At 39.7% G+C, this 20846-nt stretch overlaps 1 protein-coding gene across 2 annotated transcripts in view; it reads right to left on the bottom strand.

The window, feature by feature from the left end:
• Window positions 1-1282: 1282 nt before the first annotated feature.
• LOC311295134 (protein NLRC3-like) overlaps window positions 1283-20846 on the bottom strand; it is a 29093-nt gene continuing 9529 nt past the window's right edge. Inside the window, exons 4-8 of one of the 2 annotated variants that reach the window (XM_084416358.1) lie at window positions 17955-19892; window positions 15193-15366; window positions 11983-12144; window positions 2362-2408; window positions 1283-2286 (exon numbers count right to left, since the gene is read on the bottom strand). In XM_084416358.1, the coding sequence (XP_084272484.1) occupies window positions 1721-2286; window positions 2362-2408; window positions 11983-12144; window positions 15193-15366; window positions 17955-19892 (2887 nt within the window). In that variant the 3' untranslated portion in view covers window positions 1283-1720. The remainder of the gene's footprint in view (window positions 2287-2361; window positions 2409-11982; window positions 12145-15192; window positions 15367-17954; window positions 19893-20846) is intronic. The other variant, XM_084416359.1, reaches the window with a different exon arrangement.

Raw genomic sequence — 20846 nt, 5'->3', positions numbered from 1 at the left:
TGAAGAAAATGTGAGTGGTGCTTGCAGTGGCACATGGGCACATGCTAACACAATTATCAATGTTGTGATTTCATGATATACCACGTTCTAGTATTTTTTACCATGTTTCTAACATGATTTACCACAAATTATCTCATTATAGTATGATTTACCGTGATTTACTACATTCTAGCATGAATTACTATGATTAGCATGATGCTAGCATGTTGATAGCATGCTTAGCATGTTGCTAATATCTTTTTAGCAAGATGCTAGCATGATTAATGCTAGCATGATGCTAGCACATTTTGAGTCGTTTTTATCATGTTTGCCCTAAGCTAATTACAGTTAGCATGTAGCTATTCACAGCTAGCATGTGTAGCATTTTGGAAGTCCTGTTTGCTAGCATGAATCAAAAGAGCCAACCACGATCTTTATACAATGTTCTGATGCAGAGATATAGGTCTTGCAAAACGGTTGCTAGGGTGTTCTATTTGGTTGCTAGGGAGTGGCTTGACAGCTGCCAATGAAGAAACTCCAAAGGCTGCTTGTCAGTGTGAATGATATAAACCAACTCCCACGCCTCTGTGACATTCAGAATGGAAGATATCCCTCTTTGGATGTTGGTTGCTAGGGTGCTCGACAATGGTTGCTAGGGCGGGGCTAGGAAGTGTTGAGGTGATTCATGATTGGCTGTTTGCTGCCCCGAGTCAAACGAGACCACCCTCATGTTTCTATGACACTTCTATCCGGATATCCCTTTGATCTCTTTCAATGGAACTTGTTGCTAAGGTGCTCTAAATGGTTGCTAGGGCGTGGCTTGATAGCTTCACAATGATCCTGAAAAACTGATTGGTGGTCTGAGTAAACTGAGCCCGCCCCCTTGTCTCTATGACACTGTGATCCAGAGTTATGTTCAATACAAAATCCCTGTGCAATTCGCCATAGTAGGAGAAACGTGCGTTTCATGGGCCGTCCGACACCATAGTAAGTCAATGGGAGACTTTGGGACGCTCCTGCCCCCCAGGGGTGACACTTTTACCCCAGCGTGAGGAATGTTCTCACAGAGCCTGTCAGCCTCTTCAAATCACACGTTTCTGTGAAATCCTCGATCAGAGCTACGAGTGTCAAAGTTGGTCGCAATGCAAAGTCTATGGGACTCACTAACAATAGTGATGCTTATGATTATCCATAACTCTACAGTAGATACATGTGCTTAATATTACTCAGTACTTAAATATATAATTACACATTAAAATAAAGTGTTTTTTACTTTGACTTTGATTATTTGTCCCAGACTCGTTTACTTTCCTGTTCAACAGTTCTTCTGTATTAGATTCAGTCCAAACTCTCTTTTGATGAAGATTCATAAAGTGATTCAGTCAAAACTGGACATTAAAAAGCAAACGTGTAAAAACAGTGAAACTCAGGGTGACAAACGTTTATCATGAATGAAAATAACAGTCAAAGATCAACAACTGAAGAAACATGTTCAGACTGAAACAGGAACAAGCGTTTATTGACCATAAATTACAATAACATGATTAAACTGTAATAAAACATGTGAATTATTAAGTATTTATGTAATTACACACTTCTGATAAAAATGAGAAATTGGTAACACATTTTCTTTGTAATTTCTTTTAGTGTGTGTGTCAGTCAGAGTGTGTGTGTGTGTGTGTGTGTGTGTGTGTGTGTGTGTGTGTGTGTGTGTGTGTTTGTGTGTCAGTCAGAGTGTGTGTCAGTCAGAGTGTGTTTGTTGTTTAATGTGACACAGAGACACTGAAGACTTAACATTATGATGAGGATAAACTCTAAATCCAGCATAAAGTGGTTCAGTGAATGTGTGTGTGAATGTGTGTAAGTGTGTGAGTGTGTGTGTGTCGCGTGAGACGCTGTAGAAGGACAGAGTGCCGGCCGATACGTCCACAAACACTCCTACTCTCTTACAGGATCCTGAACCAGCAGAAACAGCAGTGGAGATATTATTGTGATAGACAGAGAATCCGTGATTATAGCAGATCAGACTCCAGGACTTCTCATTCCATCCAAACACACACTCACTCCCTCCTTTCCTCTTGATTCCTTTATATGACACTGATATACCAGCATCTCCACTCCATTCAGCCTCCCAGTAACAGCGTCCAGTCAGACTCTCTCCACACAGAACCTGAGGACGATGCTCAAATCTCTCTGGATGATCAGGATACGACTGACTCTCTCTCACACACGTCATCTTTCTGTTCTCCTCAGACAGAACGAGATCAGTGTTTGCTGTGTTTGGATCCAGTGTGAGATCAACGGCATCTGAACACAAGAACACACACATTACAACAGCAACATTTACAACAACACACACTAAAACTGTGTTTGAGGACTTACATCTGTGTAGTCTTGATGCCATCATTAACTCTACTCCGTGATCCACACTAGAACACACACACACACACAAAATAATAATAACTTGAATTAAAGTTTAATTACACTTATGAGTCGTATTCAATATTAATATCAAGAGAGATTTTCTTGTTGATCAAACGTTTCAGGAAAATAAACTAATTAAAATTCAAACACTCTCTCTCTCTCACTCTCACACATGCGCACTCTCTCACTATCTCTATCACTCTCTTCACTCACTCACTCTATGGCTTTCTGAGCTCGCTGAGTTTCTCACACTCACACACACACCCAAACACACACACACACACACACACACACACACACACACTCTTCTCTCTCTATGGCCAGACTGTGCTCGCTGAGTCTCTCTCTCTCTATCTCACACACACACACTCTCTCTCTCTATGGCCAGACTGTGCTCGCTGAGTCTCTCTCTCTCTCTCTCTCTCTCTCACACACACACACACACACACTCTTCTCTCTCTATGGCCAGACTTTGCTCGCTGAGTCTCTCTCTCTCTCTCTCTCTCTATGGCCAGACTGTGCTCGCTGAGTCTCTCTCTCTCTCTCTCTCTCTCTCTCTCTATGGCCAGACTGTGCTCGCTGAGTCTCTCTCTCTCTCTCTCTCTCTCTCTCTCTCTCTCTCTCTCTCTCGCTCTCACACACACACACACACTCTCTCTATCACTCTCTTCACTCACTCACTCTATGGCTTTCTGAGCTCGCTGAGTTTCTCACACTCACACACACACACACTCTTCTCTCTCTATGGCCAGACTGTGCTCGCTGAGTCTCTCTCTCTCTCACACACACACACACACACACACACACACACTCTCTCTCTATGGCCAGACTGTGCTCGCTGAGTCTCTCTCTCTCTCTCTCTCTCTCTCTCTCTCGCTCTCACACACACACACACACACACACACACACACTCTTCTCTCTCTATGGCCAGACTGTGCTCGCTGAGTCTCTCTCTCTCTCTCTCACACACACACACACACACACACACACACTCTCTCTCTCTCTATGGCCAGACTGTGCTCACTGAGTGTCTCTCTCTCTCACACACACTCTCTCTCTCTCTCTCTCTCTCACACACACACTCTCTCTATCACTCTCTTCACTCACTCACTCTATGGCTTTCTGAGCTCGCTGAGTTTCTCACACTCACACACACACACAAACACACTCTCTCTCTCTCTATGGCCAGACTGTGCTCGCTGAGTCTCTCTCTCACACACACACACACACACACACACACACTCTCTCTCTCTATGGCCAGACTGTGCTCGCTGAGTCTCTCTCACACACACACACACACACACACACGCACACACTCTCTATGGCCAGACTGTGCTCGCTGAGTCTCTCTCTCACACACACACACACACACACACACACACACACACACACACACACACACACACACACACACACACACTCTCTCTCTCTATGGCCAGACTGTGCTCGCTGAGTCTCTCTCCCACACACACACACACACACACACACACACACACACTCTCTCTCTCTCTCTCTCTATGGCCAGACTATGCTTGCTGAGTATCTCTCTCACTCACTCTCACACACACACTCTCTCTCTATGGCCAGACTGCTCGCTGAGTCTCACACACACACACACACACACACACACACACACACACACACACACACACACACACTCTCTCTCTATGGCCAGACTGTGCTCGCTGAGTCTCTCTCTCACACACACACACACACACACACACACACACACACACACACACACACACACACACACACAAACACACTCCTCTGCTCTCTCTCTGTCCATGTTTGTCTATGTCTTCCTCTCTCTATCTCTAGATCATGGTCACTTAATCTGTATTTGGAGAGGATTTGTCTTTCTTTAAAATGTTTAATAAATAGATAACTGGCCAGTTTAGTGGCTCTATTGAGGGTCGAGTAACATTGGAGTTTATTCTGGAGGGCAAAATGTGCTTTTAGTGCTTCATCATGAGTGACTTTTAGATGTTTGTGGATTTGGTTAATGATAGGTTTGGGGTTGATGGGGAGTATAGTCTGATGGACGAGTTGGAGAGCGAGTGTGTTTAGAGGATGAGGTTCTGCTGAGGTTTCATTGGCGAGGAGGGCTTTATATTGGACTGACTCTGGATCAGACTGATGGAGATGATGCCAGAACTGAACACATCTCTTCTGGATCTCGATGTTCAGCGGGTACAGGCCTAGCTCAGCCCTACAGGCGGCAGTGGACGTGTTTCTGTGAACCCGAGAATATTTTTGGCAATTTCCAATTGTAATTTTTCTACTGAAGTTTTATCCCAATTTTTACAATTTAGAACTGGTCCCCAAATTTCACATCCATATAAAAGAATTGTTTTTATTATTAAATTATATAATTTTATCCAGGTTTTAATGGGTAATTTTAAGTGTCAACATCGTGACTTTATAGCATAGAAAGCCCTCCGAGCCTTTTCACCGAGTGTTTTCACAGCCAGACCGAAGCGTCCCGAAGCACTGATGTCGATGCCCAGATAGCTGTAGCTAGAGCTGTACACACACAGATAGCTGTAGGACCTGGCCTTTACTCTCACACACACACACACACACACACACACACACACACACACACACACACACACACACACACACACACACACACACACACACACACACACACAGATAGCTGTAGCTAGAGCTGTGCTGCAGAACATGGCCTTTACACACACACACACACACACACACACACAGATAGCTGTAGCTAGAGCTGTGCTGCAGGACCTGGCCTTTACACACACACACACACACACACACACACACACAGATAGCTGTAGCTAGAGCTGTGCTGCAGGACCTGGCCTTTATACAGGAACTGGTGTTTGTGTCCCTGAGATCGGGCTTTCTTCTGGAACACCATGACTCTGGTTTTGTCCAGATTGACTGTCAGGGCCCAGTCGTGACAGTATTGTTCCAGCAGGGACAGGCTCTGCTGAAGGCCCTCAGGTGTGCGGGACAGCAGGACCAGGTCATCCGCGTACAGCAGACATCTGACCTCTGACCCCTGTAGAGTGGGTCTCTCTCTCTCTCTCTATGGCCAGACTGTGCTCGCTGAGTCTCTCTCTCACACACACACACACACACAGTTCACATCAAAGTCAATTGTGCTGGGTGCAAGATAGGACCCAATGGCCCATCATATAATTTGTATACAGTACATGGAGGTGCACGTAATTCTTGGCATGTAACGTTATACAGAACTCGGCAATTAACAGATTTCCAATGTTTGTAAATTCTTGTTGACTCAATAATAAATTGACATTTCAGAATTGGATCTGTTTGTTTGTGTTTCATTTGCATATATAACATTATGTCTCGCTAGCTAGCTAGGTGTGTGACAGTGAGGAAATGGCTAGCATCATTTACTTTGGGAGTCTAGGTAGCGCGGACTCCGCCGATTATATTAAGAAATGAACTCTCAGTAATGGTGAGACATTACCAGATCCCTACGCTATTTCAGACCATGAATGAATCAAAGATATGTCCAGGGGGCCAGCAATCATATGGCCCGATATACACTTATTTAAATGGACTGTTTTCTATTTAATATATTTTAAAATGTAATTTATTCCTGTGATCAAAGCTGAATTTTCAGCATCATTACTCCAGTCTTCAGTGTCACATGATCCTTCAGAAATCATTATAATATGATGATTTGAAAAGTCATTTGCAACTTCCGGTTCATGCAGACTTAAAAAATTCTCTGACGCCTCCCCTGCAGAGAAGCTACGTAGGTGTAACCTCTCTCACCAGGTCCTTCACACCTCGCTCCGTGCGGGTCTCGAACCCGAGTCTCCGGCATGAGAGTCAGGCACTCTAGCAAGGAGGCTAAAGGCTGCAGCCTAGAGCGCCAATTGAGATCAGAGGAGTGAGGTTTACTCGCACAGCAACTACTAGCTGGCCTCCGTTACATAGGCAGTGTAATTTTTTTTTTTTTTTTTTTCGTTACCTCCAATCCCCATTTTGAGTCGCCGGATCCACCCCCCCTCTGCGCTCCGGGACCTCCCACTTTACAAATTAAGCACTGGGTTTCAAATAAAGAAACACACAGCGTATCATCAATGTTTCTAGATCTTCTCCTGGTGCACTGAAGCACAGGCTCTACTCTTCACCACAATGGTGACCCAAAAAACTAAATCTTACAGTAAACTACTGTTAAAAGTGTTGCCAGTATATACCTGTTTTATAACTTACAGTTTATTACATTTACACTGTTGTGGGTGTGTCTTTTTATCTTACGCTTAACCTTTTCAACCCCACAGGAAAATCCACACTACAAAGAGTAAAAAGTAACATTGACACAGTGTTGCAGTGAGATAATTAAGTGAATAAGTGAAATAAGTGAATGTTGAGCATTAGTGATGAACACCTGCTGTTAACAAGCAGAATCACTGAAGGAAAGAGAAACACACGAACAGAAAATAGAGAAACACAAGAACTACACCTGACTTCCAGCCATTACACATTATTACACTTATTATTACCCAGTATGACTTTATATCTGTCATACATCTACAGAAGTTGTTATTGAGATGTTTAATTGAAAATGTTTGATTTGAAGTTACCATTATAGAGATCAGTGTTTGCTTTAGTTGGGATGCTGACCCTTGACTTTTTAACATCAGTGTTTCGCTTGCTGCTTGAACTCTGTTTTTGCAAGTCACACATGTGCATACACACGGTTTGTGAATGCAGTTTGTTATATTTATTATGATGACATGATGATCATATAGCCTGTTCATTCACTAAATCTCATTCAGTTTAATACTGTATCAAGTGTTACATTACCACCACTGTGAAACTACAGAAATTAGTTACAATGATAATTGTTTTTTTAACACATCATGCACAACCAAAGAAAGAGTTACACTGACTTGTAGAAACACAGAGATATCAGAAATCAGCATGTCTCTCAACAATGGTGGCAATAATTTATTTATTTATTTATGCAGCAGTGCATGCTGGGAGTTTTATACTATCCTGGAACCCTGCATTGCGACATGAATGTTGATGTCTGTGTGTGAGTCATGCAGTAGTTCAAAATGTTTTAATGCAGTATATGATTTCAATATCCTTCAGAATAACTGATTACAGAAACATTGCTGGATTTCATGAGGTAGATTAACAGATATATGACAAATATTACATAGCCATAAATTCAAAGCTTTTACACTGGATGAGATCAGAAAACCAGACATGTCTAAAATGATTATGGCATAATCACAACAGACAAAAACACCTGATCAACTTCCTCTTGACTTTGTCTTGCCATAACTAATGTGTTTTATAAACTCACAGTTACAGCAGCTAGAGAGAAACTAATGCTATAAAGTCAAGGGTCAAGAGACCAACTAAAGCAAACACTGATCTCCATCATGGTGACTACAAACTTTATTATATTCAATAAAACGAAATATCTGTTAATTCTCAACAAAACCTTTTGTACATGTATGAAATAAATAATGTTAAACTGGTTTGTAAACTGTTTTCACACTCAGTGGCTGGAAGTCAGTTGTAGTTCTTGTGTTTCTCTTTTTTCTGTTCTTGTCTCTCTGTCCTTCTGTGATTCTGCTTATCAGGTGTTCATCAGTGTCTGAATTCACTCACTTCTTTTTAATTCAAGTGGACTATAGTTGAACTAATGTAGGGAATAGTGAATAAGGGTATAGGGTGTGATTTTATAATTGTTGTGAAATTACCATTTTATTTTGCACCAGCAGTTATAGGGTTAATGCGGTGAGTCCGGAAAAGGCCGGGTAGAGAAAGTTGTTCTTGTGTTCCGATTAAAAGTTCAGGAATGAAGCCTCCCTTGTCTGTCATTCTTCAGACGTTACAATAGTTATTTTGTCCATCAAAAGTGTGCTTTCACTTTAATTAAGTGTGAGCGGCGCAGCAAAAATAGCCTCTGCTCTTCACTGGACCACTTCACTGCTGCTCACGTGGCGCTCCCACTCCCGGTGTGAATGCAATCATTGGTTAACATACATGCCAAACAAAAATACGTGCTGCTCACGCTTGCGATGTGAAATGGCCGTTTAACTGCTACTTCTTGACGTTTACTGTAACCGACTACTACGGTAGAATAGCCGATTTAGCCTAGTTGATAATACTTGACAGATTAGATACATGTCTAATGAAAGTGCAGGTAGGCAGACACCGATTAAGTGCGTGACCATGCATGCACTCGCACAAATACGACCACGTCAAATTTTAACTAGCACATTCTCAAAAAATGGTCGCAGTCTGAAGCCCTGCAGTGGTTCTGAAACCTGTCCTGGAGTACCACTATTTTAGTATTTTGAGACATTTTGTATGTCTCCCTCATATATCACACCTGATTCAACTGATGCAGTAGAGACTGCACGACCTGAAATGGGTGTGTTAGATATAGACATACATGTGCAGGGCTGGTGGCACTCCAGGACAGGTTTGAGAACCACTGCTTTAAATAGTTTACCATACTTAGGATATTAATATCCATAGCAAATTAATTAATACCCAGTTATGGCCCATTAAAATGATCACTGGTCAATTCATTTGATCAGCCGTAAAACAGTGATTCTTTTAAAATTTCCTACAAAAACCACAGCATGTGAGTGAAGCGGTGTGATGCTCCACTCAATATTCGACTCTATGTCAGTGCGCTCGCTCAATCACTCACAGCCCAAGTGAACGATCCACTCATGTACCACTCACTCACACCGGTAAAACTACCTTCACTCAAAACCCACTCCGGCCTGACATTTATCTGTATTATCTGTCTTTGTTTGTGATGAATTTCTTGAATAAATGTCTCAATTACAGATGGCCTATAGATCAAATTATAGATAAGATATTTGTGGTTTTAAACCAATCTATTGTATAAAGTGCTGTATAAACAATCGAGACATGACTTGACTGCAGAATTGCAGAGCTGGTGCAATCATATCCACGTCGCTGTGATCAGATGCTTTCTTTACTGCTGATTTCTCATCACTGTGTTTTTGTTGTGTTTGTTATGAAGAGAAAAGTGTGCAACACATATTAACATATTCATCTAAATGTCGCTCTCAGCAGCGTCGGCAGCGTTGGGATGTTCACTAACAGTTTACTGCTGAGAAGGTATTTCAAACTTCTTATTACCCCTAAGCAAAGAACGAAAAAGGAACTATGCTATTTGCTCTCTCAGTTTCTCCACACTCACTTTCAATTTATTATCCATCTTCGTTCTAAACTTAGATGTCAACAGTGTATTTATGTACAAAGTGCACAACCTCATTAAAACAATATTTTAATTCTATAACTAGAGATGCACTAATTACAATTTTCTAGGCCGATTCCGATTTCTGATTTTTCATTGAGTTTGACCTGCCGATACCGATTTTATCCGATTCCGATTTATTTATTTTCTAACCACTTTACAGCACACACAAATATTTATTTTCCATCTTTTCTTTAACCCTTTCACGTGTAAGTTTAAAATATTCTAACTGACACCCCCACCCCCCAGAGTGAGTTTTTTCAAGGCGACCATTCCCTTTAATGTTTCCATGGCGACACATCACTCGATACACCGCAGCCACAATAATACTGTACGACAGATGTGTCGCTTTTATTTCGCTTTTCCTTTTTTATTCAAAATATTCACAAACTTGCTTACCATGTCATCAACTAGCCTATCTGATATTCCGACTCTCAAATACGTGTAAGTGAGTGTGTTTGGTCGTTTAAAAATCTTTATAAATAATCTTGATCTATAACATGAGATGGGCGCCGCAATGTTGTCCTGTCAGTCGGATTTACAGCACGTGAATTCATCAGTTTCTCTCGAAATAAATGCAAGAAAGTGGCCGGTGAACTGAGAAGAATAAAGTAAACTTTATAGTTACTTCCACTATGTTTGTCTGATATGAATAGCTCATTTTGGCAAATTATATTTGAATAGATTGTTACAGACATCAGTGTGTATTTTACAAACTCCAAATGTATTGTTTTACTCGTGCTTATGTGTATTTAAAGATCTGAAACCTAAAATAAACATTATGAGGTTGAAAACACTGCTTAGTTGTGATATATGACAGCGCTGAACGCGTCCGACTCTGGCTCAGCGCCAGCCAACGCGCGAAAGCACAGTTTGAATCTGGCAGTGATGTGACATCACTGAACATGCTAAATGTGGCGCCGTAATGTTACTCTCAGGGGCACAGAAATAAAAATCCCATATATGAGACCGTACCGCTCAAAAGGTTAATCATGTGGCGCCTGAGTGCATTTGACCGGCATAAAATCGGCATATGTCAGATTGACCGGCCGGTCACCGGTCATGGCCGATCACGTGAAAATCGGCCAATTCCGTTCACCAGCCGATCAATCGGTGCATCTCTATCTATAAACTCAGATATATTGCTTATTTCACATAAAGCTCAAATGTGCTGCCTAACACACAAGAATGAACCTCACTGGTTCTTGCGGAGGCTCAAACGTCCTGCAGAAACTACAGCAATAAGTTACAATCACACTTTCTTTTTTTAACACCTCATGCACAACCACAGAAACAGAGCTACACTTTCTTGCAGAAACACAGAGAAATCAAAAATCCAAACATGTCTCTCAACAATGGTGACAATTTTACATTTTTTTAAAAAAAAATTTATTCATACTGCAGTGCATGCTGGGAGTTTTACACAATACTGGAACCCAGCATGCATTGTGACATGAAACTTTTGATTGTCACCATTGTTGAGATTCATGTGCTGATTATTGATGTTGATGTCTGTGTCTAAGTCAAGGAGGAGTTTGAAATGTTTTAATGTTCTGCTTGTCAGGTGTTCATTAGTGTCTGAATTCACTCACTTTTTATTCACTCTGTCAAGTGGACTATATTAGTGAACTAATGTAGGGAATAGTGATTGAGGGTGATTGGGAAAACAGCCTCTGAGTGTTGATTTTGAACGTTGTTAATTCACAGTATATTCCTGTAGGCTATTTTTGTTTTCTACGGTATATTACTGTTTTAATGGAAAATGGTATGAAATTGTCAGGATTTGGCCTTTTTTTACTGCAAGGGTTAACAAAATGTGTAACGCGAGAATCAAACTCATTGGTTCTTAGGGAAGCTCAAACGTGCTCTGTAACACAAGAATAACTCTCACACATTCTCACACATCAAGCAAGCATGTCTGAGCTTCCGTTTAACATAACTGATGTGTGCGCTGATGAATTTTATATGTGAATAAAAGAGTCAATTAAATCTGTTCATCATATAAAGTGATCATGTCTCTTCAGAAAATTTGGATTAAACTAAATTCAAAAAGGTCAGTTTCACAATCTCTTTATGAACTTTTTGAAGCGTTGAAGTGGTAGCACTGTCAATGCACATATCACAGAAATATCTCAGATTTTATTAAAATTTCTTCATTTCTATTCTGAAAATGAAATTCTTACAGGTTTGGAACGATATGAGGGTGAGTAAATAATGACAGAATTTAATTTTTTTTGGTAACTAACCCTTTAAAAAAACAAAACCAATCACACTAGACAGGATTATTGTTATATTACTTAACATACTTGAGTTTGTCCAGATGGTTGAGAGTATCAGAGAGCAGCTTCAGTCCTGATTCTCCTGGGTGATTGTAGCTCAGATCCAGCTCTCTCAGGTGTGAAGGGTTTGAACTCAGAGCTGAAGCCAGAGCAGCACAACCTTCCTCTGTCACCAAACACTGAGATAATCTACAACAACAGTAAGTGTCCATGTTAGTGTGCTTCATCTACTGGTGGCCTCTGATTGATTTTAATGAAATCACAGTGTTGTTTTTATTTATTATATTTATCAGCTACAAATTATCTTAAGGATCTAATTGTAAGTTATAATTTCAAAATAAAAAAACTCTATTTTTACCCATGAAATTAGGGCTGGACGATATGGCCAACATTTATAAATCACAATATATTTCTTAATTTCGGTCGATACGATATAATTCCGATATCGATATGAACAATATAAAAGCCTCAGAAAAAACTGCCAAGAACGCCCACAATGAATGTCTGTACCTACACACTTCTGATAAATTAATTTGCCAAGTCTCTGAAACCTCCTCCTATAAAACTATATAATATTTTAGAAATAAAAATGGTACAAAATAATATTTTATTTGTATTTAGCCTTCATAGAAACAAGAAATGTGAAATCACCGTCAAATAAACATAAGACTCAACTTAATAATATTAATATCTTTAACTTTAAACTATAGGCTAACATAGACTGATAATATTATTCTTATAGATTGAAACAAAAGTGCTTCAGCCAGGATAAAGAATATGAAAAGTGCTCAAAGTTGCTGCAGAAAAACAAAAACACATGTTGCTGAGGGACATTCTGAGTGTTGATGACACCCTGAATTCATTCCGATTGATGAATCTGAATGTAGTGTTTACATGAATGCTAAACAAGTGATCGGGTCACAAGCTTTTATGTCACAAGCTTCAAATCGGAATAGATTTTTTGACATGCGCAAAAAACTCACAAATAGAGTTTCCCCACTGTTTGCACATAATAACTATTCTCCTACATTGATTCTTTATTTGTTTTAAACAGCAGACTTAAAGGGATAGTTCACTTTGAAATTAATTTTTGATATGTTTTAGCTTACCTCAAGGGCATCCAAGATGTAGGTGTCTTTGTTTCCGCAGTAGTTTGAATTTTGATATTTTTAGGTCAAACCGTTCTTGTCTGTCAGTCATATAATGCAGGTCGATGGTCACTGGCTCAAAACACAAGCACAGAGTCCAAATTAAAACAATTCCCCATCGTCCAAATGAAACAATTCCCCATCATAAGTACACATTGATGGCCTAAGACACGAAACGAGCGGTTTGTGTGAGAAAACGAACAGTATTTATATCGTTGTTATCTCTTGAAAACAGCACACGTCCAAATGATCTGACGGCGCGGGCGGGTAGATATATACATAGATGTCGCCTTGGCTACTGCAGTTCATTGGAACGAAACCGTAGCCAAGCGAAATCTAGTGTATATATCTATACCCGCCCGCTGGCGGGTATAGATGTATACACTAGAGGTCGCCTTCGCTACTGCAGTTCATTGGAACGAAACCGTAGCCAAGGCGACATCTATGTATATATCTATACCCGCCCGCGCCGTCAGATCATTTGGACGTGTGCTGTTTTCAAGAGATAACAACGATATAAATACTGTTCGTTTTCTCACACAAACCGCTCGTTTCGTGTCTTAGGCCATCAATGTGTACTTATGATGGGGAATTGTTTCATTTGGACGATGGGGAATTGTTTTAATTTGGACTCTGTGCTTGTGTTTTGAGACAGTGACCACAGACCTGCATTATATGACTGACAGACAAGAACGGTTTGACCTAAAAATATCAAAATTGAAACTACTGCGGAAACAAAGACACCTACATCTTGGATGCCCTTGAGGTAAGCTAAAACATATCAAAAATTAATTTCAAAGTGAACTATCCCTTTAATATTTGTCCATTTCTGGTCATAATTTGGAGACAATGAACATATGAACCGTTGTGCCATGCGGCTTATATTTATCACGCAGTAAAAATGCCCCTCCCTGCCATATCTCGTCTGTGGATGAGAATCTGAAACAAGGACTGGTGGGACGTTGTCCTGCTCCACTTCACAGATGCTGAGTGAAAGGAGGATTATAGAATGACGGGACACTCATTTATATGACACTTTATTCAACAGGAATAACAGCTCGTTCGCACGTCATACGTCATTACGCTATTTCAACGTCATTGCACATGCGCAGTCCTTTCAGTTTCGGTTTTCAATCCGATCAAATGTTTTATGATTGGATTAGAAAAGGAATAAACCACCGCTCTCAATTCGATCAAAATTTCATTCGGATCGAGCTCAATCGAATTGATTAAGGTGTTTAAATGAAGGCTTTTCAGTCCGATCGAGCCATCAATCTGATTACTAATGGATTATCTGGTTGCATGTAAACATAGCCTATGCCTGTAATGTATATTGGAATATCGGAAATGTGTTTAAAAATCATATCACCGTTATTGAAAAAACATTATATCACGATTTATATTGATATTGAATTATTGTCCAGCCCTACATGAAATCTAAAAGAATTAACCGTCTGGGGTCGACAGACATACTGGCGCCTTTTGGGGGATTTTTTCACATAGCAGCAAACGACCTAAAATACTAATTGATGTAATTTATGGTAATACGGTTATACAGCAATACATCATTCGAAACTGTAAAAAGTTTACTTTCATTTGTGTCCACTTGCAATCAAAGCAAAACAAACAGGATGTTTTCTGCCATCTCTGTGAACTTTTTTCTGCAGTGCGTCACAAAAAAGAAACAAAACTCAGCGAAAATTTGTCACATAGACATGAGCAATATATCTGTAGATACATGTAAGTGTTTACTTTTAAACTATCCTATTCAAAATGAAAACAAATATTCTGTTTCTATAATCTGTATAAGAGAGAGAGATGTAACTGTCTCTCGTGTCAGCTTCCTGCAAATGTGAACATGCCTACAGATAGCGCACGCTATTCATATGGTAATGATCTGAGGCAATTCATGCAAACAGAGTCAACACCCACATCAACTCAAAAACGCATCACGTTTCATCAGAATGATCAGATTAATTTACTTTAATTTTGGGATGCGGTGAGAAATAATCCTTGAATAAGATTAATTTCAGAATAAGTTTGCCACGATATGTCCTTGTGTGGTTATTTTTCACAGACCCTCAAGTACCTCAGTATGTTGAGTTGACAGTTTGGACTCCTCAGTCCAGCACAGAGCAGCTTCACTCCTGAATCCTGCAGTTCATTGTTACTCAGGTCCAGCTCTCTCAGGGGGGAGTTTGATGACTGAAGAGCTGAAGAAACAATTTCACAGTCCTGATCTGTGAGATTACAGTCTGCCAAACTGAAAAAAAGGAGAACTGATTAAAAGGCATGCTGAAGTCAAGACCAACTTCAACATATAACATCATGCTGGTTGTCTGTTCAGCAGGAAGATCCAGCAATTAAAATAAATGTGATTTAAAATCAACAATCATGTTTATTCTGGTTTATACAAAACTTAATTGAGGTAAAAGGAAACTGTTCATTTTAGGGGTGGAACGGATCGCAGTTGATCCATGATCCGTACGGACCTGGGGTCTCATTTATAAAACTGTGCGTAGGATCCTTACTAAAAGTGTACGTGCGCCCGATAGCAAAAAATGGCGTACGCAAAAAAATATTCAGACTTATAAAACCGTTCGTACGCCAGAACCTGCGCAGAATTCACTTTATAAATCCCAGTCAGCGGAAGATTGTGCGAACATGCGTCTCCACCCCGAAATAACCATATATGGAGCTTACAACGCCTAGTTTTACTATGGAGATCCTCATCTGCATATCATTTGCATATGTTTATTCATCTACGTGATAACGTTTAATGGTACAAGACACATTACATTCATAAAAATCAAGTAGTTGCCTATCCTTGCCTTGTTTTTGAATACATAAATCAAATAGTGTAAAATACATTTCAGAGAAAGTTTTTCTCAATCTTTTCCACTGGCTGAATTGTATTTTTAATTGATTTATATTTTAATGGAAACAGATAGGCCTTTGGCATTATTTGCACGAAACTATTTTCTCAGACAATCTTATCATGATAAGCAATTATCTCTGTGGTTAAAACATTAAAACGCAGCACGCCACAGGAAAAGTGTTCAAAAACATCGCATCCACAACAAATATTTTTATTGAGTGAATTTGAATATAAAAAATGCTGTAACTTCTCAGTAATGATTTCATGTTTAAGTGTTTAACTTCATTCATTTGAATGGCATATTTAATCTAAATGTTTATATCAGAAGTAAAACATAGTTTAAATCATTATTTTATTTATTTAAACTGTTAGTTGCTCAGTTTCACTAAACGGCCCAACGCGCTCGCTGGCGCGGACATTTAAGATTTGCGCACCTGCACGCAAACTCTGACCCATGCGTACGAACGTTTTGGAGATGGAGCAGTTTGGCGACCGATGGTGAGCTGGAGTTAAGTGTCTTTTTGGTCACTTTTAGACAGAAAATTATCCCCATATTTGCTTCAAGTGACAGGCTTGGTGAGTGAAATTATATTTGTATTATCTTTCTGTATATGTTTAATTTTCTTTAGATTTTCTGTCTAAAAGTGACCAAAAAGACACTTAACTCCAGCTCACCATCGGTCGCCAAACTGCTCCATCTCCAAAACGTTCGTACGCATGGGTCAGAGTTTGCGTGCAGGTGCGCAAATTTTCCCATCAAGTTTGTTTTTTATAAATCACAACTTATGCGTCGGAAGTGGCGTACGCACATTTTCAGCCCCTTTTTGTGCGTACGTCAAGCACCTGAAGTGCGCGCATGCAGAGAGAGAGAGGCGCGTTTCAGATAGTGCTCGAACACCAAATTGATTCCTCTTACACGTTTCCTTGCCCTTGAACGGACACAAAATTATGTCAAAATACTCTTCTAAATACCCGTCTCGGCAAGTATTCTGTCGGTTATGTCACAAGTGAAATGTCTAGAAAGAAAGCTGTTTTTCAGTTTTTTCAGTCCGTGCATTTGGTCTTAAAGGAATAGCACACACCTAATATTCCTAGTTGTCTGTGTCAATGTTAACAAAATAAATCTGAAAACAAAGATGAAACCATATTTAATTTCTACAGTGTTATTTTAAATTAGGCTTCATTATTAATTTCTGTACCTGAATACTACTGTTAGACTTTGTAACTTTGTTATTTAGTATTCATCTCTCCTTGTAATTTGTGCATTTGTTCTTATTTTATTACCGACTGTTCACTTTATCAGTTAGGCTAGTAGTTTTTGATGTGGTATCGAATAACTTCAAGTGAGCTTTAAGTAATAAATTAAAAGCTGATCCGAAAAATTATCCGACCCGAAGCTCAAAAACCGCAAATGGTCTGAACCGTGAATTTTTTTATTTATTTTTTATTGTGAACCGTGAATGTTGTGATCCGTTCCACCACTAGTCAATTTGGTTGAGAATGAAAACAACACACTGCAATTAGTGCAAGTAATTAATGTTTTATGCTTGTGAACATAATATTCATCAAACATCCATCACAATGTGTCACATGTAGTGGTTAAAGTGGTATGTGGCAGGTGGGGGAACCCTAAGGGAAAAAATACTCACCGTGGGAAAACATATTGAGTATCGTGGTATAGCAATACTTTTTGGGACAAGAGTGTCACTGTGGCACCAACTATCACAATACTTATTTACTTGATATTTTAATGATTGTATTATGGTCCATCTACATCTACACTGATACGATGACGATACTATGTTAAAATTGACTGGGCTGAAAATGGAAACAAATTATATTGACATTGATATTAATTAATCTATTTATTTATTAATTTATCTGAGGTGCCGGAACATAGTTCCGGACCGTTTCTAGCCCACTTTAACCCCTGGTCACATGTAATAATTGTGTTATTAGATCTTCACACTCACCAAGCTTTTCTGCAGTTCCTCACAGCAGGTACCAGTCTCCTTCGACCCTCCTTTGATTTAATGTTGTACTTTTTAAGGTCAAACTCATCCATCACCTCCTCTGACATCAGGATCATGTTTGCCAAAGTTGAGCATTGTGCAAGAGAAAGAATTTTACGTTTTGCTTTAGATTTTAAAAATGCCTGCATTTCTTCAACAACAGAATTATCCTTCATCTCAATCAAGCAGTGTGACAGATTAATCCATCTTTCAGGACTGACATTGTCTTTTTGACCTCGTTTGAGGTTTTGGATGATTTTCTTGATGCTCTCTGGGTTGTTCTCTGTGTGAATCAGCACATCCTGTAAGAGTCTCTGATTGGACTCCAGCGAGATGCCATGGAGGAATCGAAGGAAAAGATCCAGGTGTCCATTTTTACTCTTCAAGGCTTTATTCATTGCTCCCTTCAGAAACACATCAATAGGAACATTCTCACACTGATTTCTGGACTTTCCTGTAATTAATATTTTCAGAACTTCACTGTTCTTGTGTAAATAGCAGAGAAACACATACAGTGCTGCAAAAAACTCCTGAAAGCTGAGATGTACAAAGCTGTAAACCTTCCTGTGATAAATCACAGATTCCTCCCTAAAGATCTCAGTGCAAATCCCAGAATACACTGAGGCATCAGTGACGTCTATGCCGCTCTCAATCAGGTCCTCCTCATAGAACATCACATTGCCCTTCATCAGCTGATTGAAAGCCAGTTCAGCAAGTTTCACAATCACTTCTCTGTTGGACTGCAGGAGTTTCTCTGGATCTCTCTCTCCATACTTCTGGTTCCTCATGCTAGTCTGAATGAGGAGGAAGTGTATGTACATTTCAGTCAGAGTTTGAGGGATTTCTGCACTGAGATCTTGTCTCAGGATGTCTTGAAGCACAGTGGCTGAGATCCAGCAGAAGACGGGTATGTGACACATGATGTGGAGGCTTCTTGCTCTTCTGATGTGTGAGATGATTCTGCTGGCTTGATCCTCATCACTGATTCTCTTCCTGAAATATTCCTCCTTCTGAGGGTCATTGAATCCCTGAATTTCTGTCACACGGTTGATGTATTTGGAGGGGATCTGATTGGCTGCTGCTGGTCTGGTGGTGATCCAGATGAGAGCCGAGGGAAGCAGATCTCCTTTCATGAGGTTTGACATCAACACACCCACTGATGAAGACTCAGTCACATCAGAAACTTTCTCACTGTCTGAAAACATCAGTGTAATTCTGCTTTCATCCAGACCATCAAAGATCAACACAACTGTACATTCATCATAAATCTTTGAGTCCAGATCTTGAAGTTCAGGATGAAAGTCCAGCAGAAGTCTGTGAAGACTGTACTGATGATCTTTAATCAAGTTCAGCTCTCTAAATGGAAGAACAAATATGAAATCTACATCCTGATTGGCTTTTCCCTCGGCCCAGTCCAGAATGAACTTCTGCACAGAGACGGTTTTTCCAATTCCAGCGATGCCTTTAGTAAGAACAGTCTTGATTTTGTCTTTCTTCTCTCTTCTCTTCTCTTCATATCCTAGTTCAGGTGAAGGATCAAAGATGTCATTGCAGTGGATTGGAGTGTCTTGGAGGGTCTTGTAACTTTTCTCCATCTGTAGCACCTCATGTTCTTCATTCACTCCTTCACTCTCTCCCTCTATGATGTACAGCTGTGTGTAAATCCTGTTCAGGAGAGTCTGATTCTCTTGTAGTTTGATTCCCTCAAATAAGCTCTCATACTTGTTCTTCATGCTGGTTTTGTGCTGGTCTTTGACTCTCTGCAGATCATCATGCACTGGCTGGTGAGAATCGAGCTGCAGGGCTGCTTCTGTGTCATGATGACTGATGTGTTTCTGACAGGAGGAGGATGTGCTGGTCTGACAGGACACATCTCTGATCTGGTCAGCTCTCCCACCACTGAAAACACATTTGTGAAAATAAAGAAAATAATTAAATATGTTTAATATGAAAATCATATCATATGAGTAGTGTTTGCTCTTACAGACAAATGTCCATCTATTATGGCCAACTGACATCCTAATATCACACATGGAGTTTCTCAAGGTTCTGTTCTAGCAATGATATTTTAACCCATCAGTGTTTCCCATTCATTAACTAGATTGTGGCCGCCCACCATAGTCTAATCTGTCCCGCTACAGTTTCATAATAAACCAAAAATATAACTAAACTTAACCATTAAAGTTCAGGCAGAATTGACCAAATTTTGTCTTTGTGAAATTTGCACACTGATCATGGGTTGGAGCTCTTATAAATCAGGCATGTGGGGCAGATAATGACCTTCATATTTAAAGTAAGAAGACATCAAGTTTTCATTAGTCAAAATGTTCAAAAAAAGAAGAAAAGAAGACAGAAGCCTAACATTTTTGGCATAAAGATTAAACCAGAAACCATTATTTAAAATGTCACAGAAGCACTGACATGGAGAAAAAGCAGTTTTTATCTTAAATGATTACATGTAATTAATTTACAAGTAAATGATGACTGATGGCAGATGAAAAGAGACTGCAAATTTAACTTGTTTCTGCATTTCCTTGTTGCACATTAATGTCCCCTTTGCCACAAGTGAAACATTTGAAAAATCAGAGATTTTAAGTCTAAATAACCTGACACCTTTCCTTTAGAAAAAAAAAAAAAAAAAAATTCCTGTAATCTTGATCAGCTGATGTGGATCCTGATTTTTTTTTTTAAGTTCTTTATATAAATGATTTATGTATATGCTTCATTGTCTGGTTTGAGCAGTCATGCATGTGTGTCATCAACATAATATTACAAGTTTAGAGACAATCAGTCGATTCATAGGAAGTTATTATTGGCTGATTTATGGCAGATGATCGATCAGTGTATCCTTAC

This window comes from Rutilus rutilus, assembly GCF_951802725.1.
Source record: "Rutilus rutilus genome assembly, chromosome: 1".
Taxonomy (NCBI): Eukaryota; Metazoa; Chordata; class Actinopteri; order Cypriniformes; family Leuciscidae; genus Rutilus; species Rutilus rutilus.
Note: the sequence above shows the minus strand (reverse complement) of the source record. Positions and strands in the feature narration are given on the sequence as shown.